General features: G+C 32.9%; 1 protein-coding gene across 2 annotated transcripts in view; it reads left to right on the forward strand.

Annotated features, from left to right (window-relative positions):
- Nucleotides 1-478: 478 nt before the first annotated feature.
- LOC118438690 overlaps nt 479-25261 on the forward strand; it is a 29389-nt gene continuing 4606 nt past the window's right edge. For both annotated transcript variants that reach the window (XM_035859274.1, XM_035859273.1), the window contains exons 1-5: nt 479-773; nt 13744-14030; nt 14648-15011; nt 15613-15805; nt 24294-24651. In XM_035859274.1, the coding sequence (XP_035715167.1) occupies nt 650-773; nt 13744-14030; nt 14648-15011; nt 15613-15805; nt 24294-24651 (1326 nt within the window). In that variant the 5' untranslated portion in view covers nt 479-649. The remainder of the gene's footprint in view (nt 774-13743; nt 14031-14647; nt 15012-15612; nt 15806-24293; nt 24652-25261) is intronic.

The raw sequence follows: 25261 nt of genomic DNA on the forward strand, positions 1-25261 counted from the left end.
AGATTTTTTCATTTTTTTCTAAAATTAAGAATTTTGGATTCCTTTGCCAAACAAAACCCAATTGACCTAGAAGTATTATTTTTTGCAAACAATTTTCCAAAATTTATTATTTGGCGTTTAACTTGGAAAATAAATTAAGGTGAGACAGCGAATTTTTAGTATGACAGAAACTCTGAAGTTGAAAAGATTAGTTTATATATTTTTCATTTTTCCACAATAAATTTCCGTAAAAATGAATTCGCGAACTTTTTCAAACTGATAGTTTTACTGCAAAACTTTTGCAATACCAAAAATTGACTTTACATTATCATATGAAAAGTTGTATTTTTTATTTCAGAATTCATGAAATTTAGGCCATTTAAGAAATTTACATTTAAAGACATTGCACAGGGGTAGAATGAGATTTAAAATCTATGTCACATCAAATCCTCATCTAATACCACCTTAAGTCAGCCATCCTTATTAACATGCAAGAAAATGAAATGAAAAAACCTTTGATGTGATATCAAATGCATCCCGCACACGTTCTTTTTTTCTGTAAATCTTTCACTGTACCGAAACAAAAATAAAATGGAGGACTACTCCTTCTAAAAAGTGTACAAATTTTCATATTATTTAACTCCACATAAGTTTTTCAAAATTTCAAAATATGAAGGTTAAACTACAAGATAGTCATTATCTTCTCAGCAAATTATACTTCTCGACCATTTTTATAACTTTGTTTGGCATTAGTTTCACTCATTCAGCCTGCCACACTTATCACTACACTCCAGGTAATAAAAAATCTTAATTTTATCATAATTTTGAAAAAAATGAGGGAGAAATTCTCGTTTTTACAACATTTTTCATGAATATTGTATCACATTTTTCATAAATACTGTACCACATTTTTCTAAAATATGCAACACATATTTCAAAATTTTCGGAGATGTATTCGTCCTTACAAAATTGCAATTTTTTTTTAAATTTGAATAATAGTTTATACAAAAATGCACGAAAGATGATATTTTCTAACATTTTTATTTATTTCAGAATTTGCAAAAAAGTGCGAGAAATTAACATTTGTGCATCCTTTTTCAAAAATTTTATACCATATTTTTCTCCAATATGCGACACTTAGGTCAAAATTCTCAGTAATATATTCGTTCTTAGAAAATTATAATCTTACCTTCATACTCGAATAGTTGTTGGCAAAAATACCCTAAAACTCATATTTTTAAACCATATTTTTAATAAATATTTCATAAATAGGTAGATGAAGATGCAAGATGAAGACGCCAAAATATATTTTGTATTTAAAATTTCATAATCTTAATATGATAAACATCATTTTTTTGGATTGGACAATTTATGGATAAAAAAGTTCACTATGTTCAAAAATCTTGGAAACATTTAAAATAAATTTTTCAAAATTTGTCATAAATAAATACTTATTCATCTTCACTTTTCACAAAATTACAATTTTTGTTGATACTCAAATAATTTTTTTGCTAAAAATGCCGGTACATAAATTTATATTTTTTTAACACATTTAACCTTTTTTTAAGTAGTAAAAAATCTGTTTTTTTCTATCGTTCAATTTATTTCAATAATTTTTTCGTTTCACATTCGAACGGAGAGAAATAAACAATCACATTTTAAGCAATTCTAATTCACCGGAATGTCATTTTTGTGTGTTAAACTCTTCTAATTTTTGAAAATTTGTACCCAAGGTACTATCCCCAAAGAAAAATCGTTCGAAATTTTCGTGGAAATCTAACCCTTTGCAAGACAAGCTCAAAATCCTATACTTTGACAAAGTATTCTACCCATATCTTGGTTTTGAAGTAAATAAATTCTATATTTCTTAGCATTTAATTTACTTCAATAGTTTCGTCTTACACTCAATCAAAGGAAAATATGTATCTATCATATTTTAGGAAATTAAAATCCACCAGAATTTTTTTGGGGTGTTAAACTCTTAATTTTTGAAAACTTGTATCTATCCACGTTACGTTCACCCATACCTGTTCACAAATTTAGTTTTCATTCAAAACTCAGTCATGACGATTTCTGATTGACGATTTTCATTCACATTCAGCCATTTTCGTTCAAATTTATTTCATTTTACTTCATCCGACTTCATTTCTTACTTTGCCCCATGTATTAAGCATATGGTGAAAAATGATATGAGTGAGAAATCTTTCACCTACAGTCATTCATCTGAAATGACGGAATCTTTCAATCATTTTCATTCAAATGGCAGGAAATTCATTTTCATTCACCATCATAATCAATCACGTGAATGAAAGTGAACAGGTATGAATACAGAGAGCAGGTCGTTTGTGCACCTATTACATTTTAAACTATTAAAATTCATCAGAATTTCTTTTCTGGTGTCAAACTCTACCAGGTTATTTACACTTATAACGAAGTTACTTTCTCTGTGCAATAATAGTTTAAAAATTTTCGTCCTTTAATGGAACAAAATTATTTAAATTAGATTTTGTTTGATGCATTTTGAAATAATAAAATTTGAAAATCGACATGGCAAAAATACCTCGCATTTCTTGCAGAATCAATTCATCAGAATTTCTTTTTCGGTATCAAACCTAGCAATTTTTGAAAACTTGTACCGATGTTACTTTCTCCATGTAAAAAAAATGTTTAGAAATTTTGGTTTTTGTAGGGAACAAAATTATTCAAATCAGGTTTTGTTTGGTACATTTTGAAATAACCAATGTGACAATCTGCATAACAAGACCACTTTTCCTGCAAAACATGCCCCCACCGCTCCAAACTTTTATGCAGAGTAAAATATGCAATTTTTTCTGTAGAAACTTATTTCTACTGAAACACGCAGAAATTTTTCACGCGAAAACTCGGATGAATATTTTCCTCCCTAAAATTATATCCCGAACAAATTTTGCAGAATTTTACAAATGTTTGCATCCCCAAATCTACCAAATTTTTGACATACATTTCAATTTTCATAATAATTTTTCTATTCACTGATAATTATTCGATTTATTTCAAAAATTTCGTTTCACACTCAAAAATTGGAAAAACCTTGACATACCTCATTATATTTGTATTAATAAAAATTCACCTAATTTTATTTTCTGGTGTCAAACTCTTGCTATATACTTTACAAAATTTATGTTATATCGTTTTGAAATTTTTAAATAAAAATATTTTGAAAAAAAAAATTTTTTTTGTGTACGGAACAAACTTATTCAGGTTAGATTTTCATTCATTCTAAAACAATCTGCACAAATTTATACGTGCCAAAAAATGATTAATTTTTCCGAAAAATATGTCTCCCTAAATTCTTTTCCGTGTAAAATATGCAGGATTTTTTTTTCACCTAAAATTATCTCCCGAATAAATTTCGCAAAATAATTTCAGATCTTTTTCTCTCAAATTCTGCTAATTTAAGACACTTTTAATATTTTCAGTTACGTCAAAAAATAATTTTGTTTATACTCAAATAACAAATTTCAGGAAAATAATTTTCTCAATTCAATGCACATTTTTTTTAATTAACGACTTCACATAAATAAGATTCAAAATTTTTATTTTGCAAAAAATAAAAAATAAAATACATTTCTTTATTGATAAAAAATTTCACTTGGAAAAAACTTGTTTAAATTTAGAAAAATTCAATTTCTTGAAGTAAAAGCTTGGAAAATATGAAATATAAAATAACCTTTCACAATTTTTCATAATTATAAATTCGTCCTCAGAAATGTAGAATTTTTGTGGATATAAAATGTACATTTTTAAACTAACGAGCTCACATATAAAATTCAAAATGTTTTATTTTGCAAAACATTAAAGTTAGCTCATAAATTTTTATCGATAAAAAATTCATTTAAAAAAATGTTCAGATTTGTAGGATGAAAACGCCGAAATATATTTTTATGCACAGTTATTACATCCAATACTACCATATTCCTTAAAAAATTCTTTTTCTTTAAAAGTTTGGGTTAAAAAAATCTATCTTATTTTCTTGAAGTACAGATAAAGCTTTGGAAATAAAAATTATAAAATAAATATTTCACAATTTTTGCATTATATACTCGTCCTCTGAAAATTATTATATTGCAAAAATATCTCGTTGTTTCAAAAATATGACGATCATATTTCCATACCTCTTCAAAAATTTGCTTTTCATTCAAAATTCAGTCATTCTGATTTCTGAGTGCGGATTTTCATTCACATTTTCTTTCAAGCTCATTTCGTTTCCCTTCATCTGACTTAATTTCTTACTTCGCCCCACGTATGAAGCATAGGGTGAAAAATGAAATGAGTGAAAAATCCTTTCATTCATAGTCACTCATCTCAAATGACGGAATCTTTCATTCATTTTCATTCAAATCACAGGAAATTCATTTTCATTCTCTATCATAATCAATCACGTGAATGAAAGTGAACAGGTATGAATAAATACATAGCGAAGGTCGGCGGTCCATCTATAACATTTTAAAATATTAAAATTCATCAAAATTTCTTTTTCGATACCAAACTCTACCAGGTTTTTTAAACTTGTAACGATATTACTTTCTCCGTGCAAAAATTGTTTAGAAATTTTCGTTTTTGTACGGAAAAAAATTATTCAGATTATGTTTTCATTGATGCATTTCGAAATAATCAAAAATTGAAATAGACATTCCAAAAAAATACTAATTTCGCATTTCCTACAGAATCGATTCATCAAAATTTCTTTTTCGATATCAAACCTAGCAATTTTTGAAAAATTTCCGTTTTTGTATGGAACAAAATTATTTAGATTAGATTAGGTCGTGTTTGATGCATTTTGAAAAAAAAACAATTTGGAAATATATACGCCGAAAAAAACATTTCCACTTTTTTTTTAAAACGTAACCGCATAAAATTTTTTAGAAAAATAAAACTACATTTAAAAAACAGCATTCTTCGGTGAGGGTGCGACTAAAAACTTTTAAACAAGAGGATTGAACAAATTTTAAAATTTAATATTACCAACTTTTGCCTCACCGTGGGCATTTATTTAAATGCAAAATCATTTTGGACCCACGGTGAGGCAAAAGTTGGTAATATTAAATTTTAAAATTTGTTCAATCCTCTTGTTTAAAAGTTTTTAGTCGCACCCTCACCGAAGAATGCCGTTTTTTAAATGTAGTTTTATTTTCTGGTTTTAGGGTTGGAATTTTTTTTGTTGGTTACCAATAGCAATAAGATAGGTAAGGTGCAATTATTATATGCGATTAAGCAGCTTAAACGGCTGCAGATACCTCCATCAAAAGTTTCTCATTTTTCAACCGATTTTGCTCGAACGTATCTTAAATGGTGCGTAATCAGTGCCCGCACAATAAAATCAATATCCGACATGATCATTGTATGGTAAAATTGAATTTCCGGTTCATTTTAAAGTTTCAAAGGTCCTAACATTCTTGCAATATTAGACTTTCATAACGAGAAAGATGAAAAGACACTAGATTTCGTAATTGTCTGATTTTTTTGTTTCAACAATTTTTCACTGAATGCAACCGTTCGAGCTGTGGCCGTGGCGGAAGTTTTAGGACCCTGTCTTGAAAGCATACCTTGGCTTCGCCGTAACCATGCGCTTTTCTGTCGTGAGGGTAGCCCTTGGTTACTTTCCTCACCTCAGAATAAAATAGGAATTTTTTTCTGTAGAAATTGTCTTTTGAAACACAAAATTCTTTCATGCAAAAATCATCCAGTGATTATTTTTCTCGCTAAAATTATATCCCGACCAGATTTAAAAAAAATGTTTTCTTCCCCAAAATCTGCTAGTTTTTAGCGTACATTTCAATTTTCATAATATTTTTTCTATGCACTGACAATCATTCAATTTATTTCAAAGATTTCGTTTCACAACTCAAAAACTGGGAAAGCCACCAACATATATCTCATTATATTTGTAATAATTAAACTTCACCTAAATTTTTTTCTGGTGTCAAACTCTTGCTAAATATATACTTTACAAAATTTATGTTATGGTTATATCATTTTGAAATTTTTGACTAACAATATTTTGAAAAAAAAAATTTTATTTTGTGTACGGAACAAAATTATTCAGGTTAGATTTTCATTCATTCTAAAACAAATTTCTATGTGTCAAAAAATGATAATTTTTTTTTGAAAATTATGTCTGCCTAAATTTTATGCAGGATTTTTTTTCGTCTAAAATTATCTACCGAACAAATTTTTCAAAATAATTTCAGATCTTTTCCTCCCAAATTCTGCTAATTTAAGACACTTTTACAATTTTCACAATGGATTGACCAGTCACCTCAAAAAATTATTTTTTTAAACTGAAATAACAAATTTCAGGAAAACATTTTTCAATTAAAATACACATTTTTTTTAATTAACGAGCTCACACACGAGCTTAAATAAGCTTCAAAATTTTTATTTTGGAAAAAATAAAATAAAATGAATTTCTTTATTGGTAAAAAATTTCACTTGAAAAAAAAAACTTGTTTAAATTTGTACGGTAAATATGTCGAAATATATTTTTTCTTACAATTTCCTACAATCAACATGTGAAGATACAATCTTCCCTCTGAGTCACTGTGGGCATAAATTTCCGAATAAAAAATCCATTTTCTTGAAGTGAAAGCTTTGAAAATGTGAAACATAAAATACCTTTTTCAACATGTTTTAAAATTACATATTCATCCTCAGAAATTTACATTTTTTGTGTATACTCAATTAATAATTTGAAAAGAAAAATGCAAGAAAATTCATAATTTCTACTTTCCTTTCTCTTCGTCAGTAGTTCATATAATGTAATATTTTCTGCATTAAAATGTACATCTTTTAATTGATAAGGTCACATGTAAAATCAACAATTTGCATTTTGCAAAACATTAAAGTGAGTACAAAATATTTGAGTGTACAAATTTCTACTAAAAAAACTTGTAAATTGAAGACGCCAAAATATATTTTTTAATTACAATTGCATAAAATTACCATGTTCAAGATTCTTTTTCGCCGAGTGACAAAAACATGAATTTCCTGAAGAAAATAATTTTCTTGAAATGTACCAAATATAAAATGAATTTTTCAAAATTTATCCTAAATAAGCATCTTTGGAAAATTGCAATTTTTGTGTCTAATAATAATTTGGAAAAACGTTAGACCAAAAAATCAATGTTTTGCATGTTTCTTCGCGAGTTTTGAGATAACTGGATCTTTTCATACGATAATGTTAAGTGAATTTTTTGGTGATACAAGAGTATCGATTTAACAAAAATGGCGAATTTATTTTTGAGGAAATTTGTTGTGAAAAAATTGTAGACTAACAATTAGTAGCAATACTTTTTTAGCTCGATAGTTTTGTAGCACCAAAAATTAACTTTACATTATAATATGAAAAGTTGCATTTATGTGAAAACTCATGAAATTTATGCCATTTTAGAAATTTGCATTTAATCACGTTAACTGCACAGAGGTAGAGTGAGATTAAAAATCCATGCCATACAAAATCCTCATCCAATAACACCTTAAGTCAGTCATCCTTATTAACATGCAAGGAAATGAAATGAAATGGAAAAAAACTTGATGTGATATCAAATGCATCCCGAACACGTTGTTTTTTCTGTAAATCTTTCACTGTACCGAAACAAATAAAATGGAGGATTACTCCTTCTAAAAAGTGTACAAATTTTAATACTATTTAACTCCTCATCTTTTCAAAATTTAAAAATATGAACCTGAAACTACAAGAAAGTTATTATATTCGCATCAAATTATACTTCTCGACAATTTTAATAACTTTGGTATTAGTTTCACTCATTCAGCCTGCCATACGTATAAACTGCCTCAAGAAGAGTTGCTTGTATTGACTTGGTCCACATATCTAATTTTAAAATTTCAACCAAATCGAAGGGTTAGAGGTGTGCGAGGGTATGGATTTACCCTGACGGGTTCATACCCTACCCGGCTCCGGCCGGGTATGGGTCGGGTGGGCACGACAATGGGTCGGGTATAGTAGGGTAGGGTATTTAGAATCTTGGGAAACCTAGGGTCGGGTAGGATTTTCAAAAATCATACCCTCGCACAGCTCTACAAAGGGTTATACTTCGCACCATCGCATTGTAAACTCATAAACCTTCACTTTGACAAAGTATTCCACCCATCTCTGGTTTTTAAAGTCATAAAAAATCAGTGTTTACTATCATTCAATTTACTTAAATTGTTTCGTTTTACCACTCAATGAAAACGGATTACATACCCTATATATCTACCATAAAGGGTTAAACAAGTAAAATTCACCATAATTTTCTTTTCGATGTCAAACTCTCCCAATTTTTGAAAACTTGTCCCTACGTTACTTTCACCATGTAAACATCGTTTAGACATTTGTGTAGAAATCTTGGAAAATTGTCTCCTCAAAATTCAACCTTTCGGAAGAAATTAACTCAAAATGCAATATTTTAGGCCACCACTGGTTTCAAACTGGTTTCATAAAAGATCTCTGTTTTTCTATCATTCAATTTCTGTGATCAGTATCAAGCAAAATCTGTCACAATTTATACAATTAAAATTTACCAGAATTTTTATTTTTAGTCGCAAACTCTTGCAATTTTTGAAAACTTATATCTGTGTTATTTTCTCCATGAAAAAATCGTTTAGGAAATCGTGGAATTTTTTTTCCCGGAAATCCATCCCCTTTGGAAGAGATAGAACTTAAAATACTGCATTTTGATAAATTATTTGGCAAACTCTTTTTGTTAAACATTTATTTTCTATGATAAAATTTAAATAATTTCATTTGACATTAAAATCCCAAAAGAACGTATCTATTGAATTCTATATGGTTAAAATTCACCAGATTTCTTTTTTCGGTGACAAACTCTTGCAATTTTTGAAATCTTGTTACTTTCTCCATGCAAAAATCGTTCAGGAATTTAACTCGTGGAAATTTTTTCCTTGAAATCCAACCCTTCGGAAGACGTGTGATTAAAATATTGCATTTTATCAAAGTGTTTTGGCCCACTCATTTTTTAAAGTTATCAAAAAAATTGGTGGATATCATACAATTTATTTCATTACCTCCATTCGACACTCAAAAAATCACCAGAAAACGGTCAATGATTCATTTATGAAATTAAAAAAAATTAAAATTCACTAGAATTTTATTTTAGGTGTCAAACACTTCCAATTATTTAAAACTTGTAGCTACGCTACTTTTTTCATGGAAATATTGTTTCTAAATTTTCCTTCTTGTATGGAAAAAATTAATCAAATTAGGTTTTGTTTGATGAATTTTAAAACAACCAATTTGAAAATAGCCATGCCAAAAAATACCACATTTCCTGCAAAATATTTTCTTCGTCAATATTTTGTGACATTTCCTCAATTAAAATGCACATTTTCATAGTTGACGAGCTCACATATAAAATCCAAAATTTACAATAAAATAAAATAATAAATCCAATACATAATTTTGTTCTGTAACAAAGTCCACAAAATTGAAGATGAAGACGCCAAAATCTATTTTGTATTTAAATTTTATAAAAGCAATGTTACCAGATGAAATTATTCTCGTCCTGAAATTTTGTAAAAACAAATTAAAAAAATTTCCACAAATATTCGTCCTCAAAAAAAATTACTAAATTAATAACTTGCCTAAAATGCCAAAAATTCTTATATTTAAAATTTTTTTTGTCAATATTTAATAAACTGTAGCAGTACAGTAACAGTAACAGTGTCTTAATTCAAATGTACATTTGTTAATTGACAAGATCACGTGTAAAATCCAAAATTTATATTTTGCAAAACATTAAAGTTAATCAGTAATTTTGTATCATTAAAAAATTCGGAAAAAAACTTCATCAAGTTTGTGAGATTAAGACACCGAAATATATTGCTTTATTTAAAATCTAATAAAATCAATGTTATCAGATTGTTATTGGCCTCGTAAAAGTTTAGGCAAAAAAATCATTTTTAATTAAAAACGTTTAAAATATAACAAAACTAAAATACAAATTAAAAAAATTTAAATAAATGTACATTCGTCTTCACAAAATAAAAAAATTGAACTCAATTAATAACTTAGTTCAAAATACCAAAAAGTCTTACATATATTTACATTTTATCGTTAATATTTCATAAACTGTAGCATTTTCTAAAATCAAATGTACATTTTTTAATTCACAAGCTCACGTATAAAATCCATTATTTGCATTTTGCAAAGCATTAGACTGAATATGTAATTTTGTATAAATAAAAATTCTGCTAGAAAAAAACTTGTTCAAATTTGTGAGATTAAGACGCCGTAATATATCGCGTTATGTACAATTTAATAAAATCAAGATTATCAGATCATGGTTATCCTCAGAAAATGTAAACAGAAAATTCATTTCTAAGAAAAACGTTGTAAAATATAAAAATTTTGAAATTTTCCATAAATGCATATACGTCCTTATAAAATTTAAAAAATTGTACTCAATTAATAACTTGGCTAAAAATGTCAAAAATTCTCATATTTTACATTTTTCTTCATCAATATTTCATAAACTGTAGCATTTTTCCAATAAATGTTCACATTTTTAATTGACGAGATCACGTATAAAATCCAAAATTGGAATTTTTTTCTCGATAAAAAATTCCACTAAAAAACAAGCTTATTCAAATTCGTACCATACCTGTTCACTTTCATTCATTTGACTGATTATAATAGGGAATGATAGTGAATGAAAATGAATTTCCCGTGATTTGAATGAAAATAAGTGAAGGATCTGTCATTTCAGATGAATTACTGTGAATGAAAGGATTTCTCACTCATTTCATTTTTCACCCTATGCTTAATACATGGGGCGAAGTAAGAAATGAAGTCAAATGAAGTGAAATGAAATGCATTTGAACGAAAATAACTGACAATGAGGAGGTGTGTGGTGATTATCGCCGATATCCACCGACTAATTTTAAATTGTTCACGCTCAAAAATAAGTGGACCTGTATTTCTTCGTTTTCCTGAATTGCCATGTTTACGCCCTTGGCGGAATTTTCAAAAAAAATTCAGCCAAAATCAGGATTTTTAAAATGCTGTAACTTTTCGAATTTTAACCCGATTTCAAAAAATTAACCCAATTTTTGTTCAGAATTACATCCCTGAAAATATAAAAATTCATCTTAGTTTTTTCAAGTTTTTTCATACTCAATTAATAATGTGTAAAAAAATGTTAGATAATTCATATTTTAAATATTATTCTTCGTCAATAGTTCAGAAACTAGTGTTACATTTTATCAATTAAAATGTTCATTTTTTAATCGAGGAGATCAAGTATAAAATCCTAAATTTGCTTTTTGTGAAAGATTTAAGTTGATACATATTTTTTTATATCGATTAAAACTTTCACGAGGAAAAAAACCTGTGAAAATTTGTAAGATTAAGACGTCGAAATATATTGTTTGATTTAAAATTTAACAAATTCAATGTTATGTCTTCGTCCGTAGTTTATTTAAACTATTGTCACATTTTCTTAATTAAAATGCACATTTTTTTAGTTGACCAAGTTCACATAAAATTAAAATTTTGCATTTTTCAAGATATTACAGTTTGGTCATTTGAATTAGAGACTCTTTTGGTAAATTTTCAAATTTTCTGGTAACTAAGAAAAATATTTAAAAAATTTAAAAAGAGCTGTTCACAAATTGTATGCCAATTAAAAAATGCAATTGCTATCAAATAATTCATTGCATAAGTCTACGAACGGCTCTTCGCGAATTTTAATTTTAATTTGTTGCTATCCTGGGAAAAATTGCAAAATGCAAAAAGAGTCTCTAATTTAAATGGCCAAACTGTAGTGTATCATAATTAGTGTATCATAATTTAGTACAAATTAAAAAAATTCTTTAAAAAACTGGTTAAAATTTGTAAGATGAACGAGCCGAAATGTATTTTTCCTTGAAATTTCATTAAAGTAGATTTATCAAGATTCTTTTTTTGGAATTATATCCCGTCAGAAATCGGGATGACTGAATTTTGAACGAAGAAATGTTTTTTTGAACAGGTATGATTCGTACGAAATATGCCGAAATATTTCTTTTTCTCAGAATTTCCAACTATCAACATACCAAGATAGAGAATTTTCACTCTAGTTGATGGAAACAAATTTTCTGATAAAAAATCCATTTTCTTCAAGTAAATGATTTGAAAATATGGAATATAATATAAATTTTTCAAAATTGTTCATAAATACAAACATAGGTATTCATCTTTAGGAAATTACAATTTTCTTTATACTCAAATAATTATTGGGACAGAAATAAGAAAAACATTCATAATTTTCACGTTTCTCTTCGTCAATATTTCATAAACATTTTCTCAATTAAAATGTAAATTTTTTAATTAACGAGTTCACATACATAAAATCCAAAATTTTCATTCGAAAAAAATGAGTTTTTGTATTGATACAAAATTTCACTTGAAAAAACTTGTTCAAAATTGTACGGTAAAGACGCCGAAATATATTTTTCTGACAATTTACTCCATTAAACATATTAAGATCCCACGTCGACTGAGGGATTCAAAATCTCCATATAAAAAATTCATTTTCTTGAAGTAAAAGCTTTTTCATAATTACAGATTCGTCCTCAGAAATTTACAATTTTTGCGCATACTCAAATAATAATTTGAAAAATACTAGAAAAAGTTTTTTTTTACGTTTCAGTTCAAAAACTGTAACATTTTCTCAATTAAAATGCACATTTTTTAACTAACGAGTTCACATATATAAAATCCAAAATTTGTATCTTGCAAAACATTAAAGTTAGCTCATAATTTTTTTATCGATAAAAAATTCATTGAAAAAAAATTGTTCAAATTTGAATGACGAAGACGCCAAAATATATTTTTATGTACAATTTAATACAATTAATAACATCGGATCACATGGCTTCATGGTTAGCTTCTCAAATTTGGGCTAAAAAACGCATTTTCTTCAAATAAATTTGAAAATTTTGAAAATAAGAAATTTTGAAAATTTTAGTTTTGAAAATAAGAAACATAAAATAACTATTTTTGAAATATATACTCGTCCTCGTGAAATTATTATACCAGAAAATACTTAGGAAGTTAATAAATATTTCAAATTTCATAAAAAAAAATCAGGTGAGGATTTTTCAGAAATATACGTATATTCATCCTCGGAAACTTTCAAATTCGCCATAAATTTGCGTACAGATGACAGATGACTGCGGACTAATTATAAATATTTCAAATTTCATAAACACAACAAATTTTAGTTCACAATATTTCAGAAACATATATGCATATATTCGTCCTCGGAAACTTTCAATTTTCAAAAATACCATCATAAATTTTGTGTACAGATAATTGCGGGCTAATAATAAATATTTCAAATTTCATTAAAAAAACAAATTTTATAGTAGGATTTTCAGAAATATACCTAGACGTACACTCAAAATAAGGTAGTAATGAATCATTACCATGCGGAATGACTATGTGGCTCTACCACGGCGGTTACGATTTGTCGTAGAAATGGTAATGATAATTTCAGGGAAATTCAAATTCATTACCAAATATTAAGGAAGTGAATACCATTATGTATTAAATTTGAATTTCCCTGAACTTATTATTACCATTTCTACGACAAATCGTAACCGACGTGGTAGAGCCACATAGTCATTCCGCATGGTAATGATTCATTACTACCTTATTTTGAGTGTATGTTCATCCTCAGAAACTTTCAATTTTCAAAAATACCGTCATAAATTTGTGTACAGATGACTGCGGCCTAATTGAAGAAATACCGGGCGACACTCGGACGCAAATTCCATGGACGGCGGGCATCTATCTAAAAACCGTGGGGGGCGGATTTGCCCTCCACGCCACGGGAACTATCCTCTCTCCAACCACGATCCTCACCGTGTTCACGTCTCCGCTAGAAAAACTTGCGAAAAGGATAAAACCCGGGAGAAATTCGGGTCCTGAAAACTTTTTAGTCGGGGTCGGTTTACGTTCCGGAAATTTGAGTGGACACCACGCCGATAAACACTCACAATTTGCAGAGGTATTCATTCAATTACATGAAAAGATGTGCTATTTTTGCAACCAAATTCCCTGAAAATCAAACATTTTTGCAACACAATGTCATTAAAAATTACATTTTACAAATTATAACACAGTTCCATGAAAATATGCAAAAAAATTATGTAAAATTTTTTTAAATGCATTTTACAAAAAATTTGAAACAAAGCTACATCAACAAAATTTGTGACACAATTTACTGAAAAAACAAAGAATTTCAAACACAATTCCCTAAAAATATATATTTTTTGCAACAAAATTATGTGAACAGCAAACATTTTAGCAACACAATTTCATACAGAGTAAATATTTTTAACGAACGAAATTTTTTGAAAAACAAAACAATTCCTTGCAAAAATAATATGTTGCAATACAAATTTCATAAAAAACGTATTTTACATCAAACTTCAAGCAAAAAATGTCATTTAAAAAAGGTTATTTAAAAAAATAAAACGTTTTACAGCAAAATTTCATAAAAACTTGTTTTTGTAACAAAAATTTTTCACAAAACTTTCACAAAACGTTTCACAAAACTTTTTAAAAAATCACGTTTCTTAACAAAATTTCATATAAAAATTTCCTAAAATATTCTCTTTTTAGGTTTCCTTCATCGAACCCTACATAACACAGGAAAGTTCCCAGAGAGACTTTCACTTTGTCATGTTTCACTTAAAAACTACGCTGGATTTCTCGACCCCCTTCGTCAAATCGATCTGCCTCCCGCACTTCCAACTTGGGCGGAACCCCGGCGGAAAGGGGGAATTTTTACATGGCGGTTTCCTCAAATTGAAACAGGCGGGAAATAAAGGCGGGCTTTTTCCCGGCGAGGATGACGCCGGGCTGCAGGTCCACTTCGTCCAGACCGTCATGGGCTACAATTGTGTCAAAAGTTATGAAAAATATTACGGCGGCGGCGTCTTTCCCGTCGGAATGTTTTGTGCCGTGATGCCTCCCCCAGTTCCAAGTTAGTAATTTAGTTAGTTAAATAATTATAATTAAATAAGTTAATTAAGGCAATGAGCAGAGGGCGGATATGCATTCATTTCCACCTTTTGCATTGATGACGACCGACCATCAAACTTTGTCGGTGTGTTCCATAACTCTTACAAATTTTCAAAATACCTTCCACATTTTGTCACATATCTCTGGGGTTTCTTTCAGACATTTAAATATTCTCGCTATTATTTAAAAAAGACGGAAATCTTTTTCAATATATGTATATTATTTTGTCAACACTTCACCGATTTGAGACGCAATTCGCAAATATGTTAAGCCTTTTTTTCGTTAATATATTTAATAAGTATCGCAGCAATTTTTCGCACATTTGAATTTAGCTTTGAATGTAATTTCGAAAGCAGAAGCTTTGTGTGAAAATGCTCATTTTTAGTTTTTTAGTACATACATATTTCGCAAATATTTTACTCCTTTTTCGTAAATATTAAAGACATATTCTAGCAATTTTTGGCCCATTTTTATTCTTTAATTTAGTTTTGAATTAATGTTTTGAACTCTATTTTGTCGTACATATGTAAATACATATCCGCCCTCTGTTAATTCCGCTTCAGATTCTGGAATCTCTCCACCGACCGGATGCCTAATGCAGGGAAGCGCCGTAACGACAAAAATCGGTCATCAATATTATCTCGCCGGTCTGACGACGTACGTTCGCGGCCGAAAAGGTGGCCTCTGTCGAAACGACACCGTCTACTTCAACTCCAGACTCTCCACGGCCAATGAATGGATCGAAAAAAGCTTGAGGTTCTTTTTTTTCTTACATATGTATGAGAAACTTAATTGTAGCAAAATTTGCAAATTTTCTTCCGGTTTTGCAGAAGAAAGAAGTTTTTGCATAACATGAATGTATATGTATTTATTTTCTCACATTTTAAAATGTATTATTTTGCCCCAAATACTTAAACATGCCGGTTGATGAGTTGGAAGAGAAAGGAGACGGCATGTACGTGACATTGAACTTGATCTTAAGAAGAAGGGGAGTTTTTTAGTAGCAGTTAAGTCGTAATGTAGCTGTCGAGGAGAGTAGTAGTAGAATTGTAATTCGGCAGCATTGTGCAAAATTAATAGTTGTTCAAATTAATAAGAAATTAGTTGGTGACAATAAATTTGGGTGTTGCTATTAATAGAAATCATCCGTTTGTTGTTCACATCATTATTACAAAGAGGATTTCGTAGTTCATCCTGCTCATTCTTCTGACGCACAAACATCACGCAAAACAGGGATAAGCTCGCTGCTGGTAGTGGGAGCCGTCATCCCAAATTAATGGTGACCTCGACGTGATCGTTTGTGCAAGAACGATCACAGAAGAAGAAGCAGAATCGTCATCCCAGCTGTGGCCCAGTGCAGACGGTGGGAGGCGAGGACTCGTTATCAACGACAGGAGATTTGTTAAAAAAGAAGTACGAGCGGTTTGCTGTCGCCCTAAAGGCAGCATCTCCAGGTCGGTATCGTTCGGAATTGATTATTTGCACCACTAATTGGTATCGTTTGTTGGGTGTGTTGATCCTGAGATTATAAGAAGAGAAGACGGTCTGGTCATCCCAATTCATAAAAGGAGAGGAGGACTGGACACGTCACAATCGCCGAAGGAGATCAACAAGGTCCCAGCGCCAGAGGGAAACAGCGGAAAGGCCGGTGTCGTGCTGTAAATCGACACGTCAAATACGTAGAGGTTTACTCCCACCGGACGGGAGTAAAACCAGGTCATACCGTTCCCATTATAATAATTTGAGAATTAATTCTAAAAGATGTGGTTCATGAACAGAGGTCTGCGACAGGAGGACATGGAGCGAGAATTCATTCCCAATCCTGAAGATGTTGAATCCTCACATGTCCCCATGAGTCCACGACCGTTAATTCAACCGTTGTCTCCTCCCATCACCCAAGTCAAAATGAGAAGAAAGGTGGCGTTGGAGTTATTGAAAGAAGATATGAATATTGCAAATCTGGAGTTAGAAAAGGAGCAGCCAAATCAAGCACTTCTAAATCCCAAATTACAAACTATTCAGCAGTTATTAGATGAAAGTGAAGATTTTGCGGGTCAAGTTTTGGATTATTATGTGAAGAAGAATCTGGAGGAAAAGTTTCGCGAAAGTAGGAGAAAGTGGCGTCAGATCAATGAAGAAGTCGTCGAATTGACGTTGCGCATGAAAATCGCGACAACTGCTCCAGACGACCTGATTCGCCGGTTGGAAGTGCCAACAGCCTCACATCAAGTGGGGGGGAGAGAAGAGTAAAGCTGCCAAAATGCGATTTGCAAAAATTTGATGGGAAGATGAGGAACTGGTTGGAGTGGTGGACGTATTTCAATCAAATACATACAGACACGTCCATCTCAACAGCAGACAAGTTTCGGTATTTGGTACAGTCATTGGAAAGTGGAACAGAAGCGGCGGAAATAGTATCAAGCTTTCCTAAAATACCGGAAAATTATCAAAAGGCCATCAGCATGTTAAAAGAAAAATATGGAAAGAAGGACATGTTGATTTCAATGTACATGACGGATTTAGCGGAGCTGCTTTTCAATAAGGATAAGGGTCCATTATCAAAATTCTTTGTCAGTCTGCAAACTCAATTACAAAGTTTGGAATCACTCGGAGTCAAGTCAGAAGAATCGTCCCAATATCTTGTCCCGATGATCGTGAAGAGTTTGCCCAAAGAGACCCTAACAGCGTGGTTCCGTTCTCCATTATCAAAAGTAAATGGAGGAAACCTTGTCCCCTCAAAATCAAAGTTGGAGTGCATGTTGGAGTTCCTGAAAGATGAAGTGGAAAGCGAATGGAAGATTGAACAGGCGAGTGGAGAAAAGGAGAAGAAGAAAGGTGCGCAACGTCAAGCAAGTCAGAAATCACCTCGCAAGGAGGAAGTTGCCACCGCGGCTGGATTATTTGCAAGTTCCAGTCCAAACTCAGCCTGTACATTTTGTGGAAGAGGTCACTCCGGTCAATCATGCTACTCAGCACAGAAGATGAATTATAAGGAAAAAGGGGACAAGCTCAGAGAAAAGAAAGCGTGCCTGGTCTGTTTCAAAATTGGACATCGTACATCGGCTTGCAAGACCAAGGTACAATGTGGAATCTGCAACAGACGTCATCACTCAATTATGTGTTATGACCACCCGTCCAACAGAAATATGGAGATAGGGAGGGCGGCGAGAGATGACCAAGGAGAATAGAGAGGTTCCTCTTCAAGTGCGATGGCAAGTCAAGAATGCTCTGGCGCAGTATTGTCAAGAACGTTATTGGTGCGGCTGTACGACAACAGTGGAGGATAAGTAGTAGTAGATAAGTAGTAAGATTGTTGTTTGATGGAGGCGCACACCGTACTGTCGTCAGGAAGGACACAATAAAGTCGTTAAATTTGAAGTCTGTCGGCGCCTTCAAACAATCGAAGATGGTGTACAGAGGGGGAGTGACCGCAGAACGACTTCACCACAATTACCAACTGAGGATTGCTGACCTTAGTGGACGCAACACGCGAACACTTCTCGCTCATGATGAAGAGGAGATCGTGGGATTTATTCCGCGTATACCGAGAGGGGAGTGGATGAAGCAGTTAACTCAAAAACAGATAAGAGTTTCAGATTTACAATCAAACAACCCGGAAATCGAGATATTAGTTGGAAATGATTATGAAGGGATGCTGATGACCGGGCACATTGAGTCACTTGATTGTGGGGTTACTGCTATTCAGTATGTGTGGGGGTGGGCGCTATCCGGAAGAAGACCGGAAGGAAGAAGTTCAGCAGCAGTTTCTCTATCTCTTCTCGCATGTCAAGGATCCATTACGTCATTGTGGAGTTTGGAAAGTTTGGGAATTATGGATCCGGCAGAAATGAAGAATGAAACCGAGAGAGGAGAAGAAACTATCAAAAAGTTTAAACAAACAGTATCAAGAAATGAGGAGGGTCGATATTCAATTCGTCTTCCGTGGATAGTCGAGAATCCAACTTTGCCAGACAACCGTTCAGTTGCAGAGAAGAGGCTTATGTCTGGCACCAGAAAATTGTTGGAAAAAGGGAAGATCGCAGAGTACGGAGATTTGTTCAAGCCATGGGAGGCAGAAGGATTCATTGAGGAAGTAAAGGAAGAAGAGAAGAATTCAAGAATCCACTATCTGCCCCACCATCCCGTTTTTAAGCCGAATAGCTTGACCACTCCGGTACGCCCAGTTTTTGACGCCTCTTGCAAAACTGGGAGAAATCCTTCATTGAACGACTGTCTCGAGAAGGGTCCCAACTTACTCGAGCTCATTCCGTCTCTTCTTCTACGCTTCCGGCAAAAGAAAATAGGAGTCATCGCGGACATCCGGAAAGCATTTCAAATGATTTTGGTGGATCCCGTGGATAGAGATTACCTCCGCTTTTTGTGGTGGAAGGATCCACACCAGAGAAGAGATGTGAAGATTTACAGACATCGTCGCGTCGTTTTTGGCGTAAATAGCAGCCCTTTCCTGCTGGGGGCTGTAATCGGACTTCACTTGGAATCTGCAAGTCCAGAGGATAGAGAGACAGCAATCATGGTGGCGAAATCCCTCTACGTGGATAACCTCGTTACTTCAGTTAATTCGGTGGAAGATTTAGAAGAATTGAGAAGAAAAGCGGTCAAACTTCTTGCCTCCGCCAGCATGGAACTCCGTCAGTGGGAGTGTAGTGAGTGCCTACTTGGACCAGGCAGCGACTACTCCTCTCATTTGACGACGAGTGTCCTTGGCATGGCGTGGGATAAAGCAGAAGATTGCCTACACATCAACATACCGAAGAGTGAGCTACCGGAGAAGATGACTAGGAGGAAGTTGTTGTCGCACACGCAGAGTATTTTCGACCGTATGGGATATTTAAGTCCAGCAACCATCATCCCGAAGATATTATTACAGAGAAGTTGGAAAACAAGCAAAACGTGGGATGAGAAACTGGACGAGAAGATCGAAAAGGAATTTCGTGAGTGGTGGGAACAGGCCGAATTATTGGAGAGAGTGCGCATTACACGCTTCGCATTTGGAGGAGAAAGTATCCAGCTGCATGGATTCTCAGATGCAAGCCAAAATGCATATTCGGCCGCAGTTTTCATTCGAGTAGAGTACGGTGGGAGTGTCAAATGTCATTTGCTACAGGCCAAGTCTAGAGTGGCTCCCATCCGACCCACCACCACAATACCAAGATTAGAGTTGTTAGGATGCGTAATACTGGCCAGGATGATGATGACCGTGGTGGAAGCGATGTCGTTGCAAGACGTCCCCAAATATTACTGGACAGATTCCAGTACTGCCCTAGCATGGGTGAAGAGAAATAGTGAGTGGGGGACATTCGTCGGAAATAGAGTGAAAGAGATATGCAAGCTATCGTCTCCCCAAGAGTGGTCACATGTCCCAGGAAAGCAAAACCCAGCCGACCTTCCTTCCCGAAGCTGTACCCCGAAGAAATTATTAGACAGTCGTTGGTGGGAGGGACCGGAGTGGTTACGTAAACCGAGAGAAGAGTGGCCAACCTGTGAAGAGATTACAGATGAGGAAAGTGTGAAAAAGAGCAGAAAAGAACAAGTGTAGCTATCGTGTCATTGGAGGTAAGGACGCCGTCGTACGCAACGCGGTACTCATCCGCCCCCAAAAATATCCGACTCGTCACGTGGTGTCTCAGATTTGTGGACAAATGTAGAAAGAAGAATAGAGAATCTGGAAAGCTGAGCCAACAAGAAATATGGAATGCAGAGAAAAGGGTGCTCAGACTAATCCAGAATGAGGCATTCAACAGCGACGACGGATGGAAAAAGAAATGCACGGTGAAAGTCAAGACAGGAGAAGATGGATTGATAGTTGTTGAGACGAAGTTAATTAACAGAGAGGACAAACAATACTTTCGTCTACCCATCCTTCTTCCTCATTCGCACCCGTTCGTGACGCAGATAATTAGAGAGGAACATATGCAGAATGGTCACGCCGGGATCCAGTATTTAATGAGTCAATTGAGAGAAAAATATTGGATATTGCAGTCAAGAAAGTCAATAAGGAAAGTTGTAACAAGTTGCGTAAGGTGCAGAAGGCATGCATTAAAGAAGCAAGATGTCGAATCAGCCCCACTACCAAGCAGAAGAGTGCAAGACGCCACGGTGCTTCAGATAACGGGAGTTGATCTTGCAGGCCCATTGGTTTTGAAATGCGGAGAGAAAGTATGGATCGTCTTATTTACGTGTGCCGTGTTCCGCGCAGTACACTTAGAGTTGGTGACAGCCTGCTCAACGGAAGAGTTTATTTTGGCCTTATCCAGATTTGTGAGCAGGCGAGGACGACCCACGACCATCTATTCAGACAATGGGACGAATTTCGTGGGAGCAGACAATCTATTCAAGAAGTTAAATTGGGAAAAGATAGAGTCAACAGCAATGGTGAAGAAAATCCAATGGATATTCAATCCTCCTTCAGGTCTATGGTGGGGAGGTTTCTGGGAAAGACTCATTCGGAGTGTCAAAGATTTGTTGAAGAGGATGCTGGGTAAATCTCGTCTTAATAAGGAACAGTTAATTACATGTCTTTGTGAGGTGGAGGGAATCATCAATGCGAGACCCCTAACTTACGTGAGAGAGGACGCAGACGACCTCATCCCCCTGACACCCGCAATGTTCATACAGAGTCAGAGAGAGTCAAATTTTCCCGAGATGAGAACATTGGATGAAGAAGACTTAAGATCAAAATATAGAGAGATGCAGACGCTGAGACGAGAACTACAACAAAGATTTCGAAAAGAGTACCTCGGACTTCTGGTGCAAAAGCAGAGAGAGAAGTCGCACTACAGATTTCAACAGGGAGAAGTTGTTCTTATCGGAAGTGATAACCGGAAAAGGTTGGAATGGCCCATGGGACGTATCGTAGAGTTGATTGCCGGTACGGATGGCGTCTGTCGTGTCGCCAAGGTGAAGACGACGAGCGGTGTCCTGACCCGTCCGCTACAACGCTTATTTCCTTTGGAGATCTCAAGTGAAGCCAATTTGCCAGACGTTCCAGCTACGATTCAGAAAATCGCAAAGAGCAACATGCCAGATCAAACGAACAATCAATCAATTGCGACATTACCAGTAGTGCAAACCAGATCAGGACGGATGGTGCAACGACCAATAAGATTTAGAGATCAATAGAAAATTTATTTTATTTATGAATGTTGAATTTAATTGAATTTATGCAGTCTTTTGCTCGTATTTCAGTCACAAAAGAGGTGGGAGGATTTTGCATAACATGAATGTATATGTATTTATTTTCTCGCATTTTAAAATGTATTATTTTGCCCCAAATACTTAAACATGCCGGTTGATGAGTTGGAAGAGAAAGGAGACGGCATGTACGTGACATTGAACTTGATCTTGAGAAGAAGGGGAGTTTTTTAGTAGCAGTTAAGTCGTAATGTAGCTGTCGAGGAGAGTAGTAGTAGAATTGTAATTCGGCAGCATTGTGCAAAATTAATAGTTGTTCAAATTAATAAGAAATTAGTTGGTGACAATAAATTTGGGTGTTGCTATTAATAGAAATCATCCGTTTGTTGTTCACATCATTATTACAAAGAGGATTTCGTAGTTCATCCTGCTCATTCTTCTGACGCACAAACATCACGCAAAACAGGGATAAGCTCGCTGCTGGTAGTGGGAGTCGTTATTCCAAAGAAGTGCATAATTTTCTGCAAAATTTGAAAAAGGTTTCATGTTTTTTTACATATGAAAAACATGACTGTAACAAAATTTGCAAATTTCGTCACGTCTTGCAGAACAGACATTCGGAATTTTCCGCAAATTTAGGAAAAGTTTGAGGTTCTTTAGTAGACATGAAAAAATTAACACTGTAACAAATTTGCAAATTTCATTACATTCTGCAGAACAGAGAGGTACAGAATTTTCCACAAATTTACACAATTTCACTGCGTAATAATTCGTAAACTTTTGTAACATTTCCTCAATTAGAATGTAGATTTTTTAGTTGGCGAGCTCACATATAAATTCAAAAATTTGAATTTAAAATATTAAATTATTCAATAATAATTATTTTTATATAAAAAATTCAACAAGAAAAAACTTGAATATGAAGACGCCAAAATTTATTTTTGATTTAAAATTTTATAGAATATTAATATTCTTAGATTTTGTTCTTTCCTTCCTAATTTAAAATCTAGCCCCCCAAAAAAACTCATTTTCTTGAAGTAAAGAAAACATGACGAATATAAAAGAAGTATCTATTTCTAAAATTTTCATAATATACGATGCCTAAAATTCATATTTTTTCACTTTTCGTAAATATTTAGTAAATATTATAGAATTAAAAAAGCTTTAAATAATAATAACATGCATAATCATCTTTAAGAAAAACAACAATTTTTGTTTATACTCAACTTAAAAATTTGGCAAAAAGTACCCTATTCACATACCGTTTTTTTAAAAATAGGTGACGATGTTAATATTTCTACGATTTTTCAGAAATATGTAAGCTGAAGACGCCAAAATAAATTTTTTATTTAAACCTTAATGACATCAATATGATTAGGTTATGTATTTTATTTAAATAAGTTAAACTCAAAAAAACAAAACATTTTCTTGAATAAAATATGACGAATACAAATTTTTAAAATTTTCTAAAATTGAGTTTTTTTAGATATAAGAAAATTAACTGTAAAAAATTTGCAAATTTCGTCACATTATGAAGAAGATCAAATTTGTAAACTCTCACTGCACAAAGGGCGAATATGTGCAAAATATTTTTTGCAGAATTAGCTCTTCACAAATTTCATGCACATTACGGAGTAAAATACATACGTAGATATTTTTCTTAAACTTGTGAAAAATTTGTCATCTCTCATCTGCAAAACAGAACATTTTTCTGGGAAATGTGCAAATTTTCGCAGCAGCGATTTTCATACAGTTCTCAAACTAATTATTTATCTAGAAATATGTATACGATGAGATCGTGGTTTTTCATCTTCAAACGATTTTCATGTATATTTACACTTAAAATTTGCGTAATTTTTCTATGCAAAAAGAATTCTTAATAATATTGGGGGGTACATTACGAGTTTTTGCGCTACAGTCCAAAACAGTGGCCGCGGTTTTTCTATGTCCCCATCATCTGCCCATCTTATATAAACCCCGCCCTACAATGTTAATTGTTAATGTACCCACATGTCTCCACAACTTCCGCGGTCACTGGTCCAAAATTCGCGAATTTTTCATCTTCTAATTACTGATACCTTTATATACGTAGGTGCAGCCCATTCAGTTTTTCCTGCTTCGACGGGACCTGCATCCCCCTCGAATCGGTCTGCAATTCGGTTCGGAACTGCTTGGAAGACACCGATTCGGACGAGCATGACGTTCTCTGCGACATAAACCGCACCTGTGGAGGGGACCCTTCCCTCCATCAGTGCAATTTGGGCGGGGGCGGATGCATTTCCAAGCAGCGGATTTGCGACGGCGTTCGAGACTGTGACCAAGGTTCGGATGAAAGCCCGATTTTGTGCAATAGGGAAATCATCATCGCAGGGTCGCGGAGTTCGAGACACATTTCCAAAGATAATTCCCTCCCCCAGCAGCAACATTGCCCATCAATTCACGAATCAGACGTACGTCACAATTTATTTATTTTCGAATTTAAAGTGTGGTCCAAAAAATTCAAGACATGTGCTTCTTGTGAAAATGTGTCAACCATTTTTTCAAAAATTATGTCCAAATAGAGCATCAAAAAATTCAAAAAATGGATTCCCAAATATCATTATTTTGTAAAATTTTCACTTCTTAGCTTTTCAAAAATACTTTTAATCTTAATCCTCTATCAATATTTCTCAAGTATTTGTTTCAAGATTTAAACGAAACAAAATTTACTACAAAAATTTACTATAAAAAATGAATTATAAAAATATTAAACAATTTGGCAACAAAATTCCCCGACATTTTTTTCAGAAATATAGTTCAATATTTTTCCACGATTTTTTTTTGTTTCAAAATATCAATATTTTGCAAATTTGTCATCTATTGTTTTCAAAAACAAGTAAACTCTTCTACCCTTATTTCCATAATTTAAACCAAAAAATGCAACAAAAATTGCACTACAAAAAAATGAATTAGAATCTCCTATATGCATAGAGTTATATTAATATAAGCCTATATGTAATAATTTGCCCAAAATTTCCGAAATTTACATTTTCACATTTTTTTCGGAAATATATTTTTCCA

The sequence above is a fragment of the Folsomia candida genome, unplaced genomic scaffold (genome assembly GCF_002217175.1).
Source record: "Folsomia candida strain VU population unplaced genomic scaffold, ASM221717v1 Fcan01_Sc024, whole genome shotgun sequence".
Taxonomy (NCBI): Eukaryota; Metazoa; Arthropoda; class Collembola; order Entomobryomorpha; family Isotomidae; genus Folsomia; species Folsomia candida.